The sequence below is a fragment of the Oryzias latipes genome, chromosome 17, assembly GCF_002234675.1.
Source record: "Oryzias latipes chromosome 17, ASM223467v1".
NCBI lineage: Eukaryota > Metazoa > Chordata > Actinopteri > Beloniformes > Adrianichthyidae > Oryzias > Oryzias latipes.
Genome location: NC_019875.2, coordinates 1,244,613 through 1,264,857, shown reverse-complemented (window position 1 = coordinate 1,264,857; position 20,245 = coordinate 1,244,613). Strand labels below are relative to the sequence as shown.

General features: G+C 41.5%; 2 protein-coding genes across 5 annotated transcripts in view; both read right to left on the bottom strand.

Annotated features, from left to right (window-relative positions):
• Nucleotides 1-10,535, bottom strand: part of LOC101175681 (enhancer of polycomb homolog 1) — a 30,882-nt gene extending 20,347 nt beyond the window's left edge. The window contains exons 1-2 of one of the 3 annotated variants that reach the window (XM_023965223.1): nt 10,168-10,535; nt 7,371-7,454 (exon numbers count right to left, since the gene is read on the bottom strand). Coding sequence is in view for 2 of the 3 variants with exons in the window: in XM_023965222.1 (XP_023820990.1) it covers nt 5,987-6,139 (153 nt within the window). In the remaining variant the exon portion in view is untranslated. Of the gene's footprint in view, nt 1-5,986; nt 6,529-7,370; nt 7,455-10,167 lie in introns of those variants that run through there. The other 2 variants (XM_023965222.1, XM_023965224.1) reach the window with 2 other exon arrangements.
• A 1,371-nt stretch (nt 10,536-11,906) lies between these two features.
• Nucleotides 11,907-20,245, bottom strand: part of LOC101154978 (integrin beta-1) — a 29,636-nt gene continuing 21,297 nt past the window's right edge. For both annotated transcript variants that reach the window (XM_004078555.4, XM_011485950.3), the window contains exons 8-16: nt 19,584-19,679; nt 19,396-19,485; nt 18,999-19,139; nt 18,492-18,688; nt 16,781-17,019; nt 16,481-16,703; nt 15,035-15,267; nt 14,749-14,915; nt 11,907-12,880 (exon numbers count right to left, since the gene is read on the bottom strand). In XM_004078555.4, the coding sequence (XP_004078603.1) occupies nt 12,815-12,880; nt 14,749-14,915; nt 15,035-15,267; nt 16,481-16,703; nt 16,781-17,019; nt 18,492-18,688; nt 18,999-19,139; nt 19,396-19,485; nt 19,584-19,679 (1,452 nt within the window). In that variant the 3' untranslated portion in view covers nt 11,907-12,814. The remainder of the gene's footprint in view (nt 12,881-14,748; nt 14,916-15,034; nt 15,268-16,480; nt 16,704-16,780; nt 17,020-18,491; nt 18,689-18,998; nt 19,140-19,395; nt 19,486-19,583; nt 19,680-20,245) is intronic.

Genomic DNA, 20,245 nt, shown 5'->3' with positions numbered 1-20,245 from the left:
GTCACTTCATCCGTTTCAGTGCTTCGTTTAAGCAGATGAAACAGCTGATGAACATGTGACAATTTTTGACAGTATCCAGTCAGAACTAGAGGATAAAGCTGCTTGACTTGCAGCAGCAACACAGATTCATAAGAAGTGATGATTTGGAGACAGTGCTGCTGTTAGATGCTAATGCTATGATGCTAAGCTAACGAGTTGTTCCATATGTCAGCTAAATGTAAACACAGGCCGATTTACTGGTCTTTAAGACGGGGCGGATAAATAAAGATGAATTCATAGGACATTAATAAAGACGGTTTTTCATAAATATAATAACAGAATTGAATCTGTATTTTGCAGCGTCTTTGCAGCATTACAGAGCTGGTGTTACACCATAATATGCCGCCTGTCAGATGTGCTTAACCCTCCTGTCCCCTTCCCTTTTAAGAGCACTGCACCTTAAATGAAGATTCTATATTACTCAGCCCTGAAAACAATCAGGGCTGGGCAATATAGAATTTTTCATTTCAGGCGATTATATATCTCACAATATAAACCAAATGAATGTATTTGTCAAATTTGAAGACTCAAATGTGTTATCATCAGCAGGTTGTTCAGATTTAAATATTTATTTCCTGTCATACTTAACCGTAGCAGATGAACTGAAGGACTACGATTAAAGCAAAAGCTTTCAAGTGTCTAAAGAGAAACAAATAAAACAGACCACTATAAAAAAATATCACCTGCAGCAGAATGAAATCTGTTCTTTTTTTTCTAAGCATGTTTGAATTTGAGTTTACAGTTAGAAAACAAAAGATGTGAGCATACCATTTATAAATTAACTTTATGCAACTCAGAAGATACAAAGCATTTCTGTGTGAAATAGTGTTATAATTTAGCAGATTAAAAAATATGTTTGCCCGCTAGATTTCTTTTAAATCTACTGGCCAATTTAGCCAGTGACTCAAAAATTCCATTTTGATCCCTGTGTGAGGTATTACGGTTATTTAAAATCAGATAAAAAGCAGAACATCGAGCACTACACATTGTGCTGAAGGCATGTTCCCTCTAAAACTGGAAATACCACCAACCTTTTTTAAAATCACCTGAAGCAGAGTCACCAAGCATGTTCAATCTCAGACTGAATTAAACTCCAATTCTCAAGAGTTCAGACCTGAACGGCAGCCACAATCTAAACTACCAAAAGACATTCAGAGAATTTGGTTTTGGTTCTGAGCTTATTCAAAGGATGTTGACAAAAATGTGTCAATTTCATGTCTGTTCTGTAAAATTTAAAAAACATTCAAATGTATTTTTAGAATTATTGTTTTGTTTTTAAATGGAACTGATAAAGTAGTTTAGTGGTCTGTTTTATTCGTGTTCTCTTTTAAAACGTGAACACTTTAGCTTTTATCGCGGTTCTAATGTTTAAGTCTAAACCTGCTGATGATTACACATTTATTTTATGAGCAGAGTGTTCAAATTCGGCAAATAGTTATTTGGATTATATCGTGATTATATACCATTATTGCCCGATGTGAAAAAAAACCACATTGTGCTGCTCCTAGCAGAAAAAAAATGATGTTTTAGAAAATCTCTACAGCTGATAATTTAATGAAGCAGAACATATGTTCAGGGCATCTATGAATAGCACGGTGAGCTTCATCAGATCTGCATTAAGAGGGTTTTATTCTGACACAAACAGCAGTAAAACTTCCACATCACTGCACCTCTTTACCCTTACCATGTATTACTAATGGGATTATGAACTGAAAACAGACAAACTCTAGTAGATGTCAAACCTTTTCCTTAGACTTTACAACCAACCATTCTACTACAGAATAAACAAAACAAAGTCACACTAAGTTTAAGGAAGCAAAAATGAATATGTTGGGAACTACAAACCTTAGCTTAGCTGTAAACAAACACACCACCACTAAACTAGAACTTAACATGTGGCTACAGTCTTACCAGCATACAGACAACTGCTATGATAAGGAACGTTCTTACGATGAATCCAGTGGAACAACTTAGTCTAACTGATTTTTTGTGTCGCATTACTGGCTGAGGAAACAGGTTGGAAGACTATCCCACACAGTGGCATGAACTGTAATGCAAAAGGCCTGATTAAACATTTATATTTTTAAAAATGTATATAAAACAAGGCTCTAGAATGCTACTAATGTGCCCGTGCAACTAAACTTTCAACCGAACAACCCAAAAAACAAAAAAAATAAGGTTGCACCGGTGAGCCCAGCCATTCTGTAAAGAAAGAAAAAATCTCTCCCTGAGAGTTGTTTATGAAAATGTACACCTGAGACGTTGAATTTGGGTGCCAGCGCACGTGCACAGTGCCTTGGAGTGCAAATCAACAAATCGCTCAACACAAAAACAAAGATCACAACAATCAAAAAAGAAAAAAATTACATTTTAGAAATCAAAAAGAAATTTCCAGAAACCGAAGCACAATGGGGTAAATGAGGACAATGTGATTTATTTTTTTGTAGAATTGTGTTTCAAATAAAGTACTTAGTTTACCAGTTTGTAAAGTAACCATTTCAGGTTCTTAATACTAATACTGATAGCAAATTGATTCTGTAAAGCTGATGAGTTAAATGCAATGTGGTTGAAAAGGAAGGTGCACCAAACTATTTACTAAGAAACTTAGAAAGAAAGGTGCAGCGGGTAACCAGTGCAGAAGCTCAGTAAAAAATTATCTGGTTCTCTGGTTCCATTAAATGTTGCTTTAAGTGACTTTGTGGCAAAACATTAATTAATGAAATGATTTTGGGCCTCTGTGATTATGACCAAAATAATCTCTGGGGTTCTTGTGACTCAAGGGAAGAATAAAATGATAACATAAAGATAATACATAAACTGAATTAATCTGATAATATAAAAGAGCAAAGTCTCCTATCCAAAATGCCATTGAAATGACTGTAGTGCAAATGTAGAGTGCAGGAAACATTCTTGCATTTTCAAGCCTTTCCCCCGCAAATCACAAAATCATTCTTTCAGTGAACATTGAAGAGGCCAGCTGGAGAGAAAGAAATAACCAACTGCTAATCCGGCAATAGTTTTTTTTACCTTCGCATGACGGACAGCCTCAGATTAAGGTGAACAGTGAGAAGGCCGCTGTCCCCAAACACTCGCTGGCATATACAAGCAGAGTCTAGAAAATGATCACATCCATCACTGTCACGTTTGCTGAGCCAGCAGGAGCCTCTTCCAGCTTCTGCAGGCCTGCTTTGACGGCTCGCATGCTGGGAAAGCTGCATAAAGGAATGATCATCATGAAGGCAAAGCGACAACGCCAAGTCCATGGGTGCTGGGAAATTATCATTATCTACCTGACAACTTCTGGCACAATAATAGACTGAATATCTGCAAGCTCTACTACCACAACACACTGATGCTTGTTCAGCTTCCCAAAACACCGGAGTGATCTCATATTAGTGCTATATGAACAATCATTCAGATACACGACATAAACAAACATGCCAAGTCAGCTAAACTATTTGTATCAATAAATGTGTTGAATTCTTCATCCTGTGTCACTTCTGAACAACTTTGCCAAGCCCCGTGTGAGACTGAGTGGCGCTTCTTCTGCATTGCAGTCAGTAGCAAATACGGATACACACCTACAGAGGCCCCTACTCCAAAAAAGAAGGCAGTTTTCTGCCATGTTCAAATATGGATGCTTCCAAGGCCATTTTTCAAAAATGAAAAAAAGGGCAGTAGAAGCGATCAGTATGAAGCCGGATAAGATATTAATTCAAAAAGATCAAGCAGAATGAAGGAATGAATCACCAACCCTGCTAGCTTACAGTATAGATCAGTCAGTACTGACGGCACAGGTGACAGCCCCCCCAGCATTATCCAGGGCCCGCCACAAACTGTGTCAACTCAAACAGATGCCTGTGGGTTCCCGCCAGACCTGCACGCTGACCTCACTTTCTACTGAACGTAAACAAAGGACAGCGTGTCTGACAGTCCACAACAGGAAGCACGCGGTGGAAAGTCAGCAACGGCGAAACATTTGAGACGGATCTGTTTAGAACTGAACGATGATCATAGCAGGCTCTTCTGCAGTCTGAGGGAACCGGTTCACTAATGAGAGCTTTATATTACAGCTGGGACCACATGCACTCTATCTGCAGGGCACTCAACACACCACATAAGTAACCATGCATACAAGTTACTGTTCTATGACATAGTATTGTAGATAAGAGTTTAGCAGTCCTGGGGCTTCTGAGTGTTTTCAGCTTTATTCAAATGTTCTCTAATAGTTTATCGTTAAAAGTTTTTGTGGCGATGCTCGATATCCAGCTTTAGTACAAATCCAGCACTTTTTTTTATAAAGATATTTATATTATAATTTCACAAAGTACCTGAAACTTTAGAAAAAAGGTCAATTCCTAATTCCAAGTAATAAATAGTTATTTTTTAATGCAAATATTAAGATCAAAAGGTTTTTTATGTTTAGATCAAACATGTAGAGACCAAATAAAAATGTATAAATCCAAAAACAAAGCAAAGACAAAATCTGTGAAGTGTCTAAAATGTAAAGCACATGACTTGTTAAGTTGTTTAAAGCCAAAAATGCAAAAGCTAAAAACTTTTTCAATTCAAACTATTTATGTAGCAAACACAAAGTTCTGTCAAACCATGTTAAATTCTGAGAGGAACCTATACTAATGGGGGAGTCTACATTATTGAAAACAGCCATTGTGATTTACAAACTCAACTGTAAATTCAGAGACTGAGATTTAAGGATCAAAAAGTTCACAGTGGACAGTCAAAGTAAAAATACAGCTTAATGCTGCATAATGCAATTACAAAAATGAGCTATTCTTAAATGTAGTTTCACAGCAGGTCTGTCCTATGATGAGGTGTTACATAACCTCACACACGCCTGCTGAGCAGAGCCACTCTGAAGTGACAGCACCCCCCCCCCATCCTCTGCTGCTGCTGCCCTGATTTCCTCCAGCAGACAACATGCTGATGGTCTGCCGGCCTGCTGTGCATCTGACACACTGAACCCACGACACGGAGCCGGCCTGCAGCCGCACGGTCCCCATCCCTGCAGCCGCACGGTCCCCATCCCTGCAGCCGCACGGTCCCCATCCCTGCAGCCGCACGGTCCCCATCCCTGCAGCCGCACGGTCCCCATCCCTGCAGCCGCACTAACTGGACTGACGTCTGTCACAGAAAACACCAGCTGCATCCATCTAACCCACCAGAACGGCGTAGATTGTGTTTATCTAAGGCCAACATCAAAACAATTCACATCTTCACAATCAAACGTTTACCGTGTAGACACAACAACCACACACGTTGAGTGGGCTGCAGTTTCACACAAATCCTCCAGGATCAATCCCGTTCAATAACGGTATTCACCGTAAACACTGCAGTGCAGCAGTTCCTGACAAACAGATGCACTTCACTGTTCACACGCAGAGAGCAACACGTCAACGGGTAAGCAAGGGACTGCAATAGACTCGGACACTAAAACACTACAGGTCCAATCAGGTGCGATTACAGCAAAAATCACATTATGGGGGGTTAAACCAATTCAGTGCACGGCAGTTCTGTTGACATGTCTGCGACTCTGCCTGCTTCCGTTTCGCCATCTGAAGCCGCGAGCGCCCCCTGCCCTGGTCCTCTGCAACTACGCCAACACAAGGCCCGAAACTCAGACGAGACAAAATGTCGGAACTGCTAAAGTCACATGACTCCTTTGTACTCAGAAAATCGTCTCATGTATAAATACACCGACATAACCTTGAAAATTCATTCCATTGCGAATTGTTGTAGCCTTATTTTGTTAAAATATGTGTCCAAGTGCCACAAACAAGCCATTTAGCGCCACAATCCGTCGTGTTTCTCCTGAAAAATTGGCGGCCATTTTGTGAAAGCTTGCGCAGAAAAAAAGAGGGACGCCTGTGATCATGTAAAAATGAATCAAACCGTAGAATTTCAAAATTTCCAAAATATTTAAGCATACCGATTCCTCTTCTTTCTCCATCCCCGTAGGCATCTGCGGCACAGCCCGGTTAATTGATGCATATTCGTGTAGGTCGGGTAAATCCTCACAACGGAAGACGGGTAGTGGCTTGGAAGCGTCCAGCGCCCGTGCCCGAAACGACAATTTACTCATTTTTTACAATTCGAGCTGCAATATAAATCTATCCGATCTCCTAATATTCACAACGGTGCCGAGTGGAGCTTTCATTGATGTTTCTGTGCGGTTAGGCTCTATTCTACGGTTCGAATGGTGGTAGCTTGTATTTAGGGCGTCGCCAGCGGAGCCGGGTGAAGGCCCGGATCTTGGTCGCTCTCTCTCGGACTGTTTTTTTCCGACGCTCCGCTCCCTACCGTTGGCTCAGTGCGCCATGGACAACATGGCGGACATTTAAAACTCTTTTGCTCGGTTTCGCACGGAGCGGTCCAACCCCCCAGTTTGGACCGACCATTCCTACACGGTCCCGAGCGCTTGCGCGTTGACGGAGTGGGGGGAAGGGGACAAATCTCGCAAACTTACTCCCTTCCACACATACACATGAATTATTGAAGTAAGCCCGCGCGGAACACGGCACGAGACGAGTTAGGAGGAAGAAAAAAATAGATCCACACACCGCAAAAGAAAAAAAGGAAAATATGCGCCAAAAATACATTTAAAATCACGATTTTTAAAATAAATAAAAAAACATTAAAAAAAGTTTTATTACATTTGAGGATTTTAGTAACCTCTTTTTAAGTTGGTCAACGTTCATTTAATTAGTACTGTGATTTCATTCTAAAAATATATTAACTGTACGTATCGTTTTTTTTTACCAATGTATTGTATTCAATTACTTTTTAAAGAAAAATGCTGTAATACACAAAAACCAGCAAAGACAGCACATGGCAACAGAAAATACCGTTTTTTTCCTACATCTAACACAAATAAGACACAAATGTCAACAAAATTAAGCTTTAAAGTATTTCTCCTCTTATAAGATGTATAATTAACCATAAGATACAGTCAACACTTTTTCCATTATTCATTTAAACTGAAGCCTTTTTTCGTAAAAAGCCCAACAATTAATGAGATTTTTTTAATTGACGTGAAATGTGCCACATTGTGCACAACACTGCCCCCTTCTGGTCGATCAAGCACATTAATCAACATGCATGTTTGAAAAGCTTCAAACATGATGAAATAAATGCACCACTTTTCTGAATCTTTGCATCACAAACACAGAGCAGAAGCCGATATTTAAGGGGATTTCAGCAGAACAGGACTTTCAGCTGAATAACAGTCTGCACTCCTCGTTCTGGGGGGTGGGGGGGGTCAAGGTTGTGCTTTCTATCACACATCCAAATCAGAAATAACAATAGTGTGTTACCTGTTGCTCCTGTGTTTATCCAGGGTCCAGCCACAGTGAAGGTTTTCTTTCCTGGATAAAATCCAAAGAGTGTGCCATGATTATCTGTGAGGAAATTCAAAGCATGCAGTAAGCAAACATGTATGCTGAGATACAAGCTTAGAGACACTTAGCTGGAGAAAACTTGAAGATGTGCAAAAAACAGAACATTTTTCACAACAAAAGATTTGTTGGGATGGAAGGAAATGAAACTCTAGACTGGCGCTCCGACAGCCACAGCCGGGCTGCTCGTTCAAAACAATGAAACTGGTTTCTAATAAATATCTTTGTATAAAGAGGAAACATAACTAATAAGTTGTATTATTGGAATGTTTGTGCAGAGGCTCTCAGCTAGTTAGAAAGCATCTTTGTCTGATAAAAGAGGATAAATCTGCTGGAGCTTCAAAAAACCAGAGCATAGAGAACAGAATGTTTAGCATTTTCTATTCTGTTTGACTTCATAGAATGAAAATGTGGGAAATGTTTTACTTTCAATAGAGACCAAATGAAAGTAAAGCTGAAAGAATGATTAGATTTGAAAGACAAAGTTTTATAAATTATTAAATCCTTTGAAGGAACTAAATCCTTAGAAAGTATAAAGAATTTAAGTTAAGATGTGTCTAAATAATGGTCCTTGAGTTTAGTGGTATCTTTATGGTCAAAATCAATTTGTAAGATTTTCTTATTCGATCAATCGATTCCTTGAAATTGTCTGTGACCAATTATTACCATAGTGATCATTTTTGTACCATTTTTTATGTGTAATTGTACAGAGAAAACCAATAATCTAAAGCAGAACAAAAACCATTTAACAAGCGGTTGTTGCAACATCCAACAAACAAATATAGTGTCTGTATTTAACAATAGAGAAAAGGACAAAGATGGAAGGTAAAAAATAATAAAAATAGAGTTAGATCTTAGCCTAGTTAGATCTGCTGTTCATTTGTTAGCTCATTTACTGGTTACATCCATTTATATTTGTATTTGGTATTTCTAAAAGAACCTCAAACTTAAAGATTTAATTTCCTTTGTTCCTTCTTGAAAATGTCATTAAGTATCTCACTGAGCAGAGATAGCAATATATTTGAAGACATGTCCTGTAATTTATCACGTTCTTTAACTTTGATCCAATAATCTTTGGAGCAGGCTCAAAATATGTGTGTTTGGTTTGTTATCTTTCCAAATGTCTCCAACATGCTGATAATCCATTAGTGAATCTGGAAATGGCCATCTAGATGTATCTAATGTTTACTTTCCAGTAGAACTTTTTCCACTTTTATGGCAGGTTACACACAGTTTAGTGGTGACTTTTGAAAACCACGTCAACACTCAAATCTTCAGTGTGTTCTGCTCTTCAAACCTATAAGAAACCGACTCAAAAAGCAGCATTTTTTATTACCGAATATGTTTTAATACCATCTTTGAATCCATTTCCAAAGCGCTCTCAGTGGTCTCTTCATTATGAGGAAGCCTGTGTCGTTTGCCAGTTTCAGCAGAGTGGCAGAGGTCGATTAGAAACTCAGCTCTGAGCAACCCCGCCCCTATTCCTGTCCCCGATGCTGAGAGCTCTCTGTTTACATGCTCTCCCGCACACCCCCAACTTAGCATTAGCAATGCAACTAAAATCATGACCTTATTGGAGCTTTTCCAGCCGTACAGTTGAGAGTCGGATTCCAGCTCAGACGAGGAAAACAGACCCACAACATTTGTGTACTAGTGATGCATCAGAATGGAGGGGAGCAGCTTGAGGACCACCCAGTGTGTCAGCGACGTCACAAATAAGCTCTTTTTTGTCTGGTCCTGATTCCCAATAATTTGAATAAAGAACATTTCAGAAATGTGATGATAAGTTCCATTTTCTTTGAATGGGTCATTTATCATCAGAAACATGATCGTGTTAAAACACTAAACATGCATTATTTTTTTTTTGGAGTGGGTCTTTAAAAAGCACGATGCTCTGGAATCCATCCAGCACCTTAAAAACTTTATTGAATATAAACACAAACAGAACACGTAGACAAGCACATCCAAACATCAGAATCATTGCAGGAAGGGACATGAAACCCAGAACCTGCACCCCTCACGTGCTCGGAGCTGACGCAGGACAGTGCTCGGTGGGCGGGGCTTGCACCACAATAGGCAGCGTTCACACAATCGTGAAAGGACGGGAAGCCGAGCTAACTGTTCTGCTGCTAACCTGGCCGATGACAGGCGCGTGACACAAGCTGTTCTCTCCATGAACACGCACGAGCGTTAGAGGCAGATCACCGTCTCTGCTAAGGCTCGTGACTGACTGTGGCAGAGCTCAGAGGATCCAAACCCAAGCAGGCCAGGCAGTTCCCAGGCGGGCCACAGAGGCAGTCTGGCACTGTTCAGCGGCTCGGCCACACAAACACACCTAGAACCACAAACGTTGCTGCTGGAACTGCTCACAAAGCCGTCGACTGAAAAGAGAATCCTCTGCTCTGCTCCTCCTCATCTCCTGCTGATGTTGCCTCAAAAGAAAATTCAACTGCCGACATTTTTGCCCTCCCCTTTAAACGTGGAAACTAGTAGTTTGGCTTAAATCCATCTCATGCAGGGATTGTGGCTTTAGAGCTGAAAAGTGAGTGGAAACTAGTGAGTTTGGGGCAGATCTGAGTCCAGCTGACCAGGCAGGAATTTGATGGCGTGTGATGCCAGAAAACACTAATCACTGTGGGCCTTTTCCCTTTTTTAGGGCGACCATCGATTCAACTTAAATTAATTAATTAATAAAAATAAAAGGGAAAATACTCACCAAGTCGGTCGTTTGGCCCATGTTTGTCCGCGTTCAGTAACAATCCTGTGATTCCAAAGTTAACCCAGAGGAAAAAGGGGAGAAAAAATCCGACAGACAGGGACAGGGCAACCCGATGCAGCAGCAGCAGCAGCAGCAGCAGCAGCAGCAGCAGCAGCTAGCCCCAGAGGAGCCAACTAACATCAGCGTTAGCCGCTGTACTTCTTCCACTTGGCTCCGAAATAAAACCCAAACGGTCACGCGGCGTTCCGGTAAACAGGGAGCCGGGGCACCGCGGGCCTCGACTCGGTCAAAACAGGCGACAGTGTCCCGGTGGAAACTCCGTATGTCGATATCTGGCAGGCTGAAACTAGAGGAGCAAAGCAAAGTGCTACTGTTGGGGGTTAACAACTTTGCTGTGAAACGCGCCTCCTGATTGGACAGTCGAGGCCACCAATCACCTGTGGAGAGGGCTCCGCTCGTGGCGTCGCGCTCCACTGGGGATGGGACGAAACGTGATTGGCTGGCGGCGTCATCACAGGCTCCTTCACAACAAAAGCCCTCACTTTCACGGGCTTTTCTGCTGGAAAGGCGCCGATGTCCAGCCAGATGTCGCCCAGAACTTTTCTACACATCCTAAACGTAATAAATCCGAATTCATCTACGCTTTCTATGGCCATTTTCTTAATAAGTATCACAACAATTCCCCCAAAAATCACTAAACCCGTTTCCACGCCCCCGTCCTAAAAATTCACATATAGACTGATGAGCTTTGACTTTTCAAGAAATCATTTAAACAGATAACTGATATAATTTGTCAAAATATGACAATAATCTCAATAATTTAGCTAATTTCTCCACTCTTTTCTGTTCTTTTACATCAAAAATTGTTTTAAATAGTTGTAAACAATGTGATTCATATCATAATTTGTAGTTGACGAAACAGTTTATACTTGATGTTGGTTCATTTAGAACAATCCTATTCACTGACCTACTGTGAATCAGATAAATACTGAGCAGTGCAGGTGAAGTTTTCCAGATTCTTTGGATTTATTTCAAGGTAATCAAGTGTCAAAGGTGAACAAAAGAGTAAATGAATGGTAAACGGTAGAACTAATGGCAAATCCATTCACGTTATTTTCATAAAGTTTAGCCCACTGATGTTTTAACACATCAAAATGATACTAACGGAATAGATTAGAACATTCTAGACACTGGATGGTCACATGTCTTTGCTAATTCAAAGTGTTTCCACACACTGGACTAGAATGATGGACGATCATCGCATGCGTGTTGTTCACCGTTACAGAACTTTGTTTATACTTTACGCTAAATCAACCCTACCGTGTCTCAATCAAATGGTATTTTCCCGTACAGATGATCAATTTATCTCATTTTGAAATGATATTTTTGGTGGTTTAGGTCAATTTGAGTACCTACTTGGCTCTCACAGATCAATCAGGTTTGATCGTATGAACAGAAACCGATTCATCGATGAATCTTTTTACCCCTATTCTGATGATTACACCGGATTATTGGCACATTTGTTGCAGCCATCTAAACAGCCTCTCACATGATTTCTACGTTTCACATAAACTCACTTCCCCATCACAAAATGACTATTGTAACATTTGGAGGAAAACAACAGTTGCATTTGTCTGACCCAGATGTCTAAAGTTTCCAGTGTGATCTATAAATATTCATCTATAATCCCTAATCGGATGAAGCAGTGACAGTGTGACACTATAACCACATAGAAGTTGATTGTTTGGAAGGTTTATTTAATAAATATTTCTGAACATAGTTGCTTTAAGGTGTTGAACTTAAAAGGCACTTGAAAAAATCTTTCATCATCATCATCATCATCACTCCTGTCTCCTCATCATCAAATGGTTTATTGAGGCATTAAAGACTTTGGTGGAATTACTATGGGCTAAAAAAAAAAAAAAAAAAAAAGATTGTCCCCAATTCATATTATACACGAGAGAAACAAACATTTTACTGAGCAACAATTAGTGAGCAAATAAGGCAGATATTTGGTAAAGCTGAGGAGAATAAAAAACCTGAGTTGGCTTTAAAATAAGCGAGTAAAACCTGGAACCAAACAGTAAATCGAGTGTAAACGGAGTCCTTTCACACAGAAAAGAATGTAAAAAACAAAACAAAGATTGTTCAACTGGATTTAGAACCAAAAAGGCGACGGCCTTAAACCACATTCTGTAATGTGGCTTCCTACACACTTTAATCCAACGTTTAGAAGAGAGATTATCATTTCATTCATCGTTTTGACAAACACACAAAGACCTTTGGTCAGGCTGGAGATCATAGACCCATGGCCCTCTGCTCCCCCCCAAACATTCACAGATTAACCCCTCCAGACATGATACTTGGGAAAGAACTCTTGGTCCATCTGGACAAAACTGATGGCTTCCATCTTTTGTTTTTGTTACTCAGCCTGCTGCATGGCAGGAACATCTACAAAAACACATTCAAGCTTCACACACACAAACATCTGTACACAAAAGATGCATAGGAAATCAAGTTAGTAAAACAAGAGTAGCAAAACGTATTTGCAGACTACAGATACAATGAAACAGTGAGCATAATGGTAGAAAACCCCGCCCCCTTTCTCCACAGCACAGTGTTGTTCAGTGACGGCACGGCTCCATCACTTGCCCTCGTACTTTGGGTTGACGACTGTTGTTACAGCACTTTTGTAAATGGGATTCTCCCCCTGGAAAACAAAAGGAGCCGGACAGAAGAGGAGCAGGAGTGAGTGAAGCAGGTTCTGATGTACAGCATCGGTTTTCATCAAACTGGACACAAAACAAAAAGGTTGGGTTGGAAAATGTGGAAATACTCTGTTGCACACGTGTCAAACTCATTTTATGTGGCCCACAGAACATAAACAGTTATAACTTCTTAAAAAAAAAAAAAAAAAATTGGTGTGTATTTATTCATATCTAGGGGGAATCAGACTTGAAATATGGGATTGGTCAACTATACATTAGGACTTAAACACTGTCCATATGACCTAACCTGACAGAATCAAATGTAAAAGGATTTATGGTAGAATAACAAGAAAACATATGTTTCTATGCAACTGGAATTGTCACATTAAAAAGTTATAATAAATAAATAATGAGTTATTTAACACTAAGGAGTAGTTACATTTATTTTTCCTTACATTTAGTTACATGTATAAGTTATATCTGGCCCTTTGAGGACAGCCGCTATACTGATGAGGCCCTCAGTGAAAATGAGTTTGACCCCCCCGCTCTATTGAAACTGTGACAAAGTTATCTACTGAAGGAATGATGACAAACTGAGGTTTCTGAAGTGAACACTGTTTTAACTGTAAGAAAACAAGACTTCAGCAATGATTTTTGTCAACATTTCAGTTTAAATGTCTTCATACATGTCCTTCATCATCAGAATAATGCAGCCAGAACCCGTTAAAAACACCAAAACACCATTTTCATCAAAGCAGAGGGCTTTCAGTCCTGCAGCATTTCTGGTGCAGAACTGAAGCAGCAAAGTCAATAAACAGGTCTGAACAGAGCAGCTGTGAAGGGAAATAAATGCAGAGAAGCAGGAAAAGCTACGACTCGTCTGTTTTTTTCACCAACTAAAGCTGCATGGTTAGTTCTGTCTTTGGTCTCAAAATGTAGCTAAAAAGAATGAAACAGGCCAAAGATGGGAGATGGAGTAAAGGAGCAGTAAGAAACACGACCAGGACAAAGATGATTTTATGGAGATATGGCCTCCATGCTTCTTCTAGTGCTTTTTTAAAATCTCATCTCACATAAATAAGCTTTCCAACTCATATATATTTAGGCATAAAGGGCCTAACAATGAGTGGTCCTGTCAGCTGGTTTCTAAATGTCATTTCCGGATCTTTTTCCACAGTCAGGGCTGTGTCGTCCACTCACAGCTGCTACAGCGAGGTTTGTTCCAGAGGCTTCCAGAAAGAACCAACACCGTGGTTCTGTGGTGTTTCTGACAGTAAATACAACAACCAGTTCCAAGATCAGGTTTAAATATGAAACTAACTTCATTCTATCAACACAGTTTCATTAAAAAGTCTTTGTTGAGGTATTTTTAGGTGATGCGTTTCAGCTGGTCGGCTTGTTCTAGTTTAAATGAAAATCTTCAGTTTTGGTAATGCTTCCTCATAGCATGTCACTTCTTTAGGGCCGTCAGTGGTTACTTCCTGTGGTTCATACAAAGCTTGCATTAGCGGCCATCCCACAGGCCTCCTTCCTCTGCTTCCTTGCCTTTTATGGTCATGCAGTTGTTGCCTGTGGACAGCGAGGGGCAGCGCTGGAGGCCTGGGAGACGACAGGGACTCAAACTGCATGAGCTGACTGAACTAATCAAGAAGGGTTCTGTTAAAAAATGTGGATTAATACAGTAAACTGTGCAAAATAGGATGTTAGATGAAATATGTTCATGTCAGGGTGTGGGAGGAGGCCTGTCCAGTGCTTCATGATAGAAGAATAAGAAAAGTGCAGCATCTTCCTGAGCAGCTTTGGTAAGACTGCCTGAAATTCCTCAGGTAGGGATCACCTGAGGAACCTGTTGAGGTCTGAATCCACTCACCGTGTCCCACTTGGCATTCAACTTCTCCTTCTCAAACTTGGCAAACTCTCGGCGGTCGTGGATGATCATGAGCAGTTTCCAGATGAGCAGCAGCGCCAGCCCGATCATCACAATGCCTGCGACCACGCCGGCCACGATGGGGATAATGTCGGGTCCCGCTGGGCATTCTTAAGCCAGACAAACATCCAAAAGCAGTTTCAGTCAAAAATCGAAACAAAAGTCCAGCTTTTAGCTTGTTGTTTGGTACATGATAATGTGACAAGTGCTTGTGTCAGCTGCGCCTCACCCAGCTGCTCCACCACCACCACCTCGTTGGTGTCATTCCTGACAGAGAAGGTGAAGTAGAACCAGCAGTCGTTAGCGTCCCTCTCCTTGCAGTGGGTCAGGGGGAAGCTCTGGTCCGTGGGCTGCGGCAGCTTGTCCCGATCCTTCACCTTGATCATGTTGAAGTTGCTGCATTCCTTCTCGCAGGTGTCCTTCTTGTCGCCCGACTGGAAAGCCCGACATTGAACGCAGTCCCTGAGGACAAAGGAGCATGGCGACGGGTTCTGTCAATCAATGCGGCGCAGGAGGTTCTGCTAAAACTAAAGATCATCATGGCCCGTTCATAATGCTGCGCATCAAGTCCACGTCCTCTGCCTCTGTTTTGACGTGGGTCAAATTCCCTGTTCGACACGTGTCCCAAAGTGGGTTCATAAACCTACCGCTTCAGCCGCAAGTAGGAGGAGCTACTGTTAAAATATTTTAGCCTCATCGCTACATTATGGAAGATGCAGATGATGTTGAGAAATCAGGTTTCTTTCTTTTGAGGAGATCTAATCAGGTCCCCGTGTCTGAGTTCATGTGGTCTTTCAGAGCCTCTCAGTGTGGTGAGCTTCACCGTCTGCTGCAGGAGCTGCGTCTGAGTGACGGCCACTTTCAGTGCTGCTTCTGTCTCTCTGTGACCCACACTGTTGGGCCGCATTAGTACGAGGAGGGGAAAAAATGGATGCATATTAATATAATATTATAATTAAGCTATTTACGTCAACTGTTAAAGAGTTATGGTAGTCAAAAGAACGTAAACAATAATGATATTCATTATTATGGATTGGATTTTTCTGCGCCTTTCCAGATGCTCGTTCCCTCCTCATCCATACTTGGTGATGGTAGCTATGGTTGTAGCCACAGCTGTCCTGGGGGAGACTGAGGGACGCGTGGCTGCCAGTCCACACCTACTGCCCCTCTGACCATCACCGGGAGGCACGCTGGAGGCAGCGAGGGTGAGGTGCCTTGCCCAAGGACACAACGACAGCTGACTGAGGGGAGCGGGGATCGAACCGCAGATCCTTCGATCATTGGCCAACCTGCCGGCTCAACCACCTTAGCCACTGCCCCCCAATGGGAGTGACTTGATCAGAGTAAAGGCCGGGCTGTTGGTATTGCAGTTCATTTAAAGATGGCATTCATTGTAAAGGTGGCTTTCCAGAGAGAGTTCAAGAGTTCACATTAAAACTGGCTGGCCCTGCTGTGAGAATCACGTCATAAATCAAAAACCCTTGTTTGAAGAAGACCTACATGAAGAACACATTTGCTGCATCAAATTCTCTCTGTCATGTTTCTGGCATTAAGGCAGACTTTCTTACTCTGTTGATTGATTTTTTCTGTTGTATTTGCTCTGAAACATTTGCAGCCAACAGACAAGCTTTACAATCATATTTCTGACAAAGTCGGAGCTAAGACCATCACTCACTTGTGCTCGGCACAGACGCCGGGACAGGTGGGACACAGCTCACAGGTGGGCCCTTGGAATTTGGAGCCGGTGCACCTGCAGCTTCCACATTTGCACTCGCCGCGGCCGTTACAGATCTGCCTGTTCTTGGCGAGGCAGGGGGTGGTGTCCAGAGAGCAGTCGCAGGCGCTGCCGGTGTAGTTTGCATCACAGATGCATTTCCTGCATTCACAGCGGCCGTGACCTGGCAGCACCCAGCGGGCAGAATAAGAATGGACGAGCACGTGCGTTTGACCGATGATTTGCTCTCTGAGAACTCACCTCCACACAGCTTGTTGTTGGAGCGGTCACAGTTGAAGTTGTCGCATTCGCAGTACTTGCCGCTGTAGACTTCTGCAGGGTTTTCTCGCTTCTTGCATTCGCAGGTCCCGCAGACGCAGTCGCCGTTGTTGCTGCAGATGTCAGTGCCGTTGTCTTTTCTGCAGTTGGCGTCCAGGTCCTCAGTACGAACCTCATCTTTACTGCATTCACAGACTCGCCCGATGCGCCCCTCATTGCACCTGACAGAACACAGAGGACGGCCAGTTAGACACGTTTTACACAAGTTCAGCTTAGTCTGGAAGGATCTCCATCATCTTTTGTTCCATTTATTAACCTTAGAGAAAGTGGCGGCTGGATAGCTTGGCTGGGTGCAGGACTGTCATGCAGGAAACCCTGGGTTTGCTTCCCAGGGTGTGCAATATGCTAAAATTCAGTGTTGGTCGAAAGGTGAACAACATTTATGATCAGAGAAGCCCTCATTCCAAAAGACATGAATGTTGGCTTTGTTCAGAAAACATTTTGGCTTCACTCACAGAGTCTCAGCCTTCCATTCCTTCCCAATGGTCTTTATAACACATATACATTTGTTACATTATAGGAGTGACTTGGTCTTTTTAAAGCATAAATAAGCTAAAATGAGCAGCAAAGTGAAGGAGGCTCCTGGGCAGTAAATGTACTGTGCAGTCAGTCTGCAGCAGTGATGATAACAGCTGCAACCGTATGCTGAAGCTTGGGCTCTGATGAGGTGACTCGAGCATTTAAGGTTTTGTTTTTTTCCTTTTATACAATGTTTAGACTTGTAATAAAAGGAATTGAATATATTGCTTTAGAAGTCAAATTGGCATCTACTTATAGAAATATACACAGTAACAGAATTAATTAGACAGAATTGGAAGCCTGTCGCGTCGGACGGTTGCTTCCGCGAAGTGTGTTAAAAAGTGATAATGCACACTTCGTCGGCCATTAACCCGCTTATACCATGGTCACTCGCAAAAGAAAGAAATAGTAACCAGTTTTTAGTCCTTAATTTTGTTTTTTTTCCGATTTGGAACTATTTTCATGTAACATATAGTCCGCGTTGCGCAGCACCACCTCCGTCAACATTCGGCGATTTATATATGCTGATCTTTCCGATGGGTTGAATAAAGCATCAGTTCAGAGAGAAAGCTCACCTCTTACCGCTTTTTTTTTGTCCAAATTATGAAGCAAAAGGTTGTTTTAAAGAAGCCGGCGCAGTGATACAGAACATTTAAGCTAGGTGACCGGAACTTCTTTTTTCACCGTGCGGTTATCCTGTGGTATATCACTTTTTAATCCACACCCAGCAGCCAATCAGAATCGAGTATTCACCCAGACCATGGTGTCTGTCTATCTATCTATCTATCTATCTATCTATCTATCTATCTATCTATCTATCTATCACTCCATCATTCAGCTAGTGTCATACAGTGTTCCCTCACTATATCACCGTTTACAGTTTGCAGAATTTTCATTGTAATTTTGCTTGCGTTTTGTTTTTCACTTTGTTCTGTGTCCTGATTGGCTGTAGACCTTCTCAATCAATGAATCTTCTCCACGCCATAGAAACACTGGTTATTTTTAGAAACTCCCCCCGCGATCGATGAGGGAACATTGCATTTAAAATGAGCTTCTGCATTAAAAGTACTGAGGAATTGTGGCTTTTTTTCAAACATATTTCCATGCGACTTACTTGCACGCTCCACACTCGAAGGTCCCGTTGCCGTCGAAGCATTTCTTGCTGTTGGCCTCGCCACCCGAGGAGCACTGACAGTCGCAGATGAACTTCAGGTTGATCACCAACTCCTCATTAAAGCCCAGCGGTTTGATTTTGATTATTTCGTCTTTTGAAAGACACTTCTGGGATTCTATAGAAATGTGGAAGTTGACCTGGAGGCCAGAGGAAAGTTCATAAGGTCAGCAAATCAAAGCGTCAATAAAGTGAGCCTGGAAGGCTTCCGTAGTATTCTCCATACAGCAATGACTCTCAGACTTGTTTTTATCTCGATTTCTTCTCTGTGAAAGCAAATGCAGTTGTTAAGTTACAGGACATAGTAGCATAGATTTCCTGTTTATAAAAAATCAGAACAAACACAGCTGATCCCTCTAGCACTTCAGATGTTCCCAACCTGTGAACAGGTTCAACATTCATCCCTCCCTGATCTTTCCTCCTTCCATAAGACGTCCTGAAGAAGATTACCTCGTCTCCGATGGAAATGTTGAAACATCTCCTGCCGTCCTCGCCGGTTTGCGTCACGCCGTTCTTGCAGAAGGACTTGTATTGGATGCTGACTCCGTCTGGGAGCTTGCCATGTTCCAGAGTGACTTCAGATGACAGAGACTACAAATACAAAAAAATGAATATTTGGAAACCTAAGCTGATGAAACACAGACATTTCCATATTTCTAGTCTCCAGACAGATTGTGTCATATTATACAACTTTATAGTAAAAATGTTCAGTATGTGATTTAATTGGTCTTTCAGATTTTGACCTAAAATTTATAAATTAGAAAGTGCTTCCTCTGATTTGGTTTTCGATTTATTTCAGGGTGGAAAATGTTGGACCAGTGGAAGATTGCACATGCTGGTTACTTACATTGTAGGCATCTAGAATGAGTTTGATCACGTTGCTGGAGTTGGAGGATAGAGTGCCAACAGCTGATTTGGGAATAAGGTTTTTCAGTTCCTGCAGCAAATGCCATTCATGGAATAAATGCATTTGTTGACACAGACTCTGTTAAATGTATGAAAATGTTCCGTCAGAGAACCGTGAAGACGGTTTACCTTGTAAACAGGCTGGAACTCTTCAGTTACAGCAAAGATCGTCTGGATGTTGTGGTCGTTTAATTTCTGGACCAGATGAGCGATAGAGGGGTAGTCCTGTCAAAAACCCACAGAGAAAGACGATTAATGACAAAATGTAACCAAGAAGAGACAGTTTATAAAGAGCACATTCAGACCAGGATAATCCAGCGATTGCGGGAAAACAAAGATAAAAAAAAACAAAGATAAAAAGAAAAAAGTACAATCAGGAACTGGAAGTGATTTCTGATACTTTGTAGGTCTGTCGGGGTACAATAAATTCAGATTTTTCTGAATACAGGAAAACTGGTGGAGCATTTCATTACAATTTAGCCCAAGTGCAGTTGTTGTCTTGAAAACAAAATCTAAACCAATCATTAAGTATGTTCCTTCTTTTGTAAAATGATCTTACGTTAAAGTAAATTGTGACGGTCCCACTGGTGGAGCAGCCTACCTGGTTATTCAATGTAGTAATCTAGCCTCAGTAATCCTTTACCTTCTAGTAGTGGCACGTTTCTTACCCGTTTCCAATAAAGCCACATTTGAAAAGAAGCTGCAGCAAATAGACATCGGCCTCCAATTGGAGCCAGTCTCCTCTTTAAAAACTGGGCTGTGCAACTCATTTTTGGAATAAACCCCAGAGC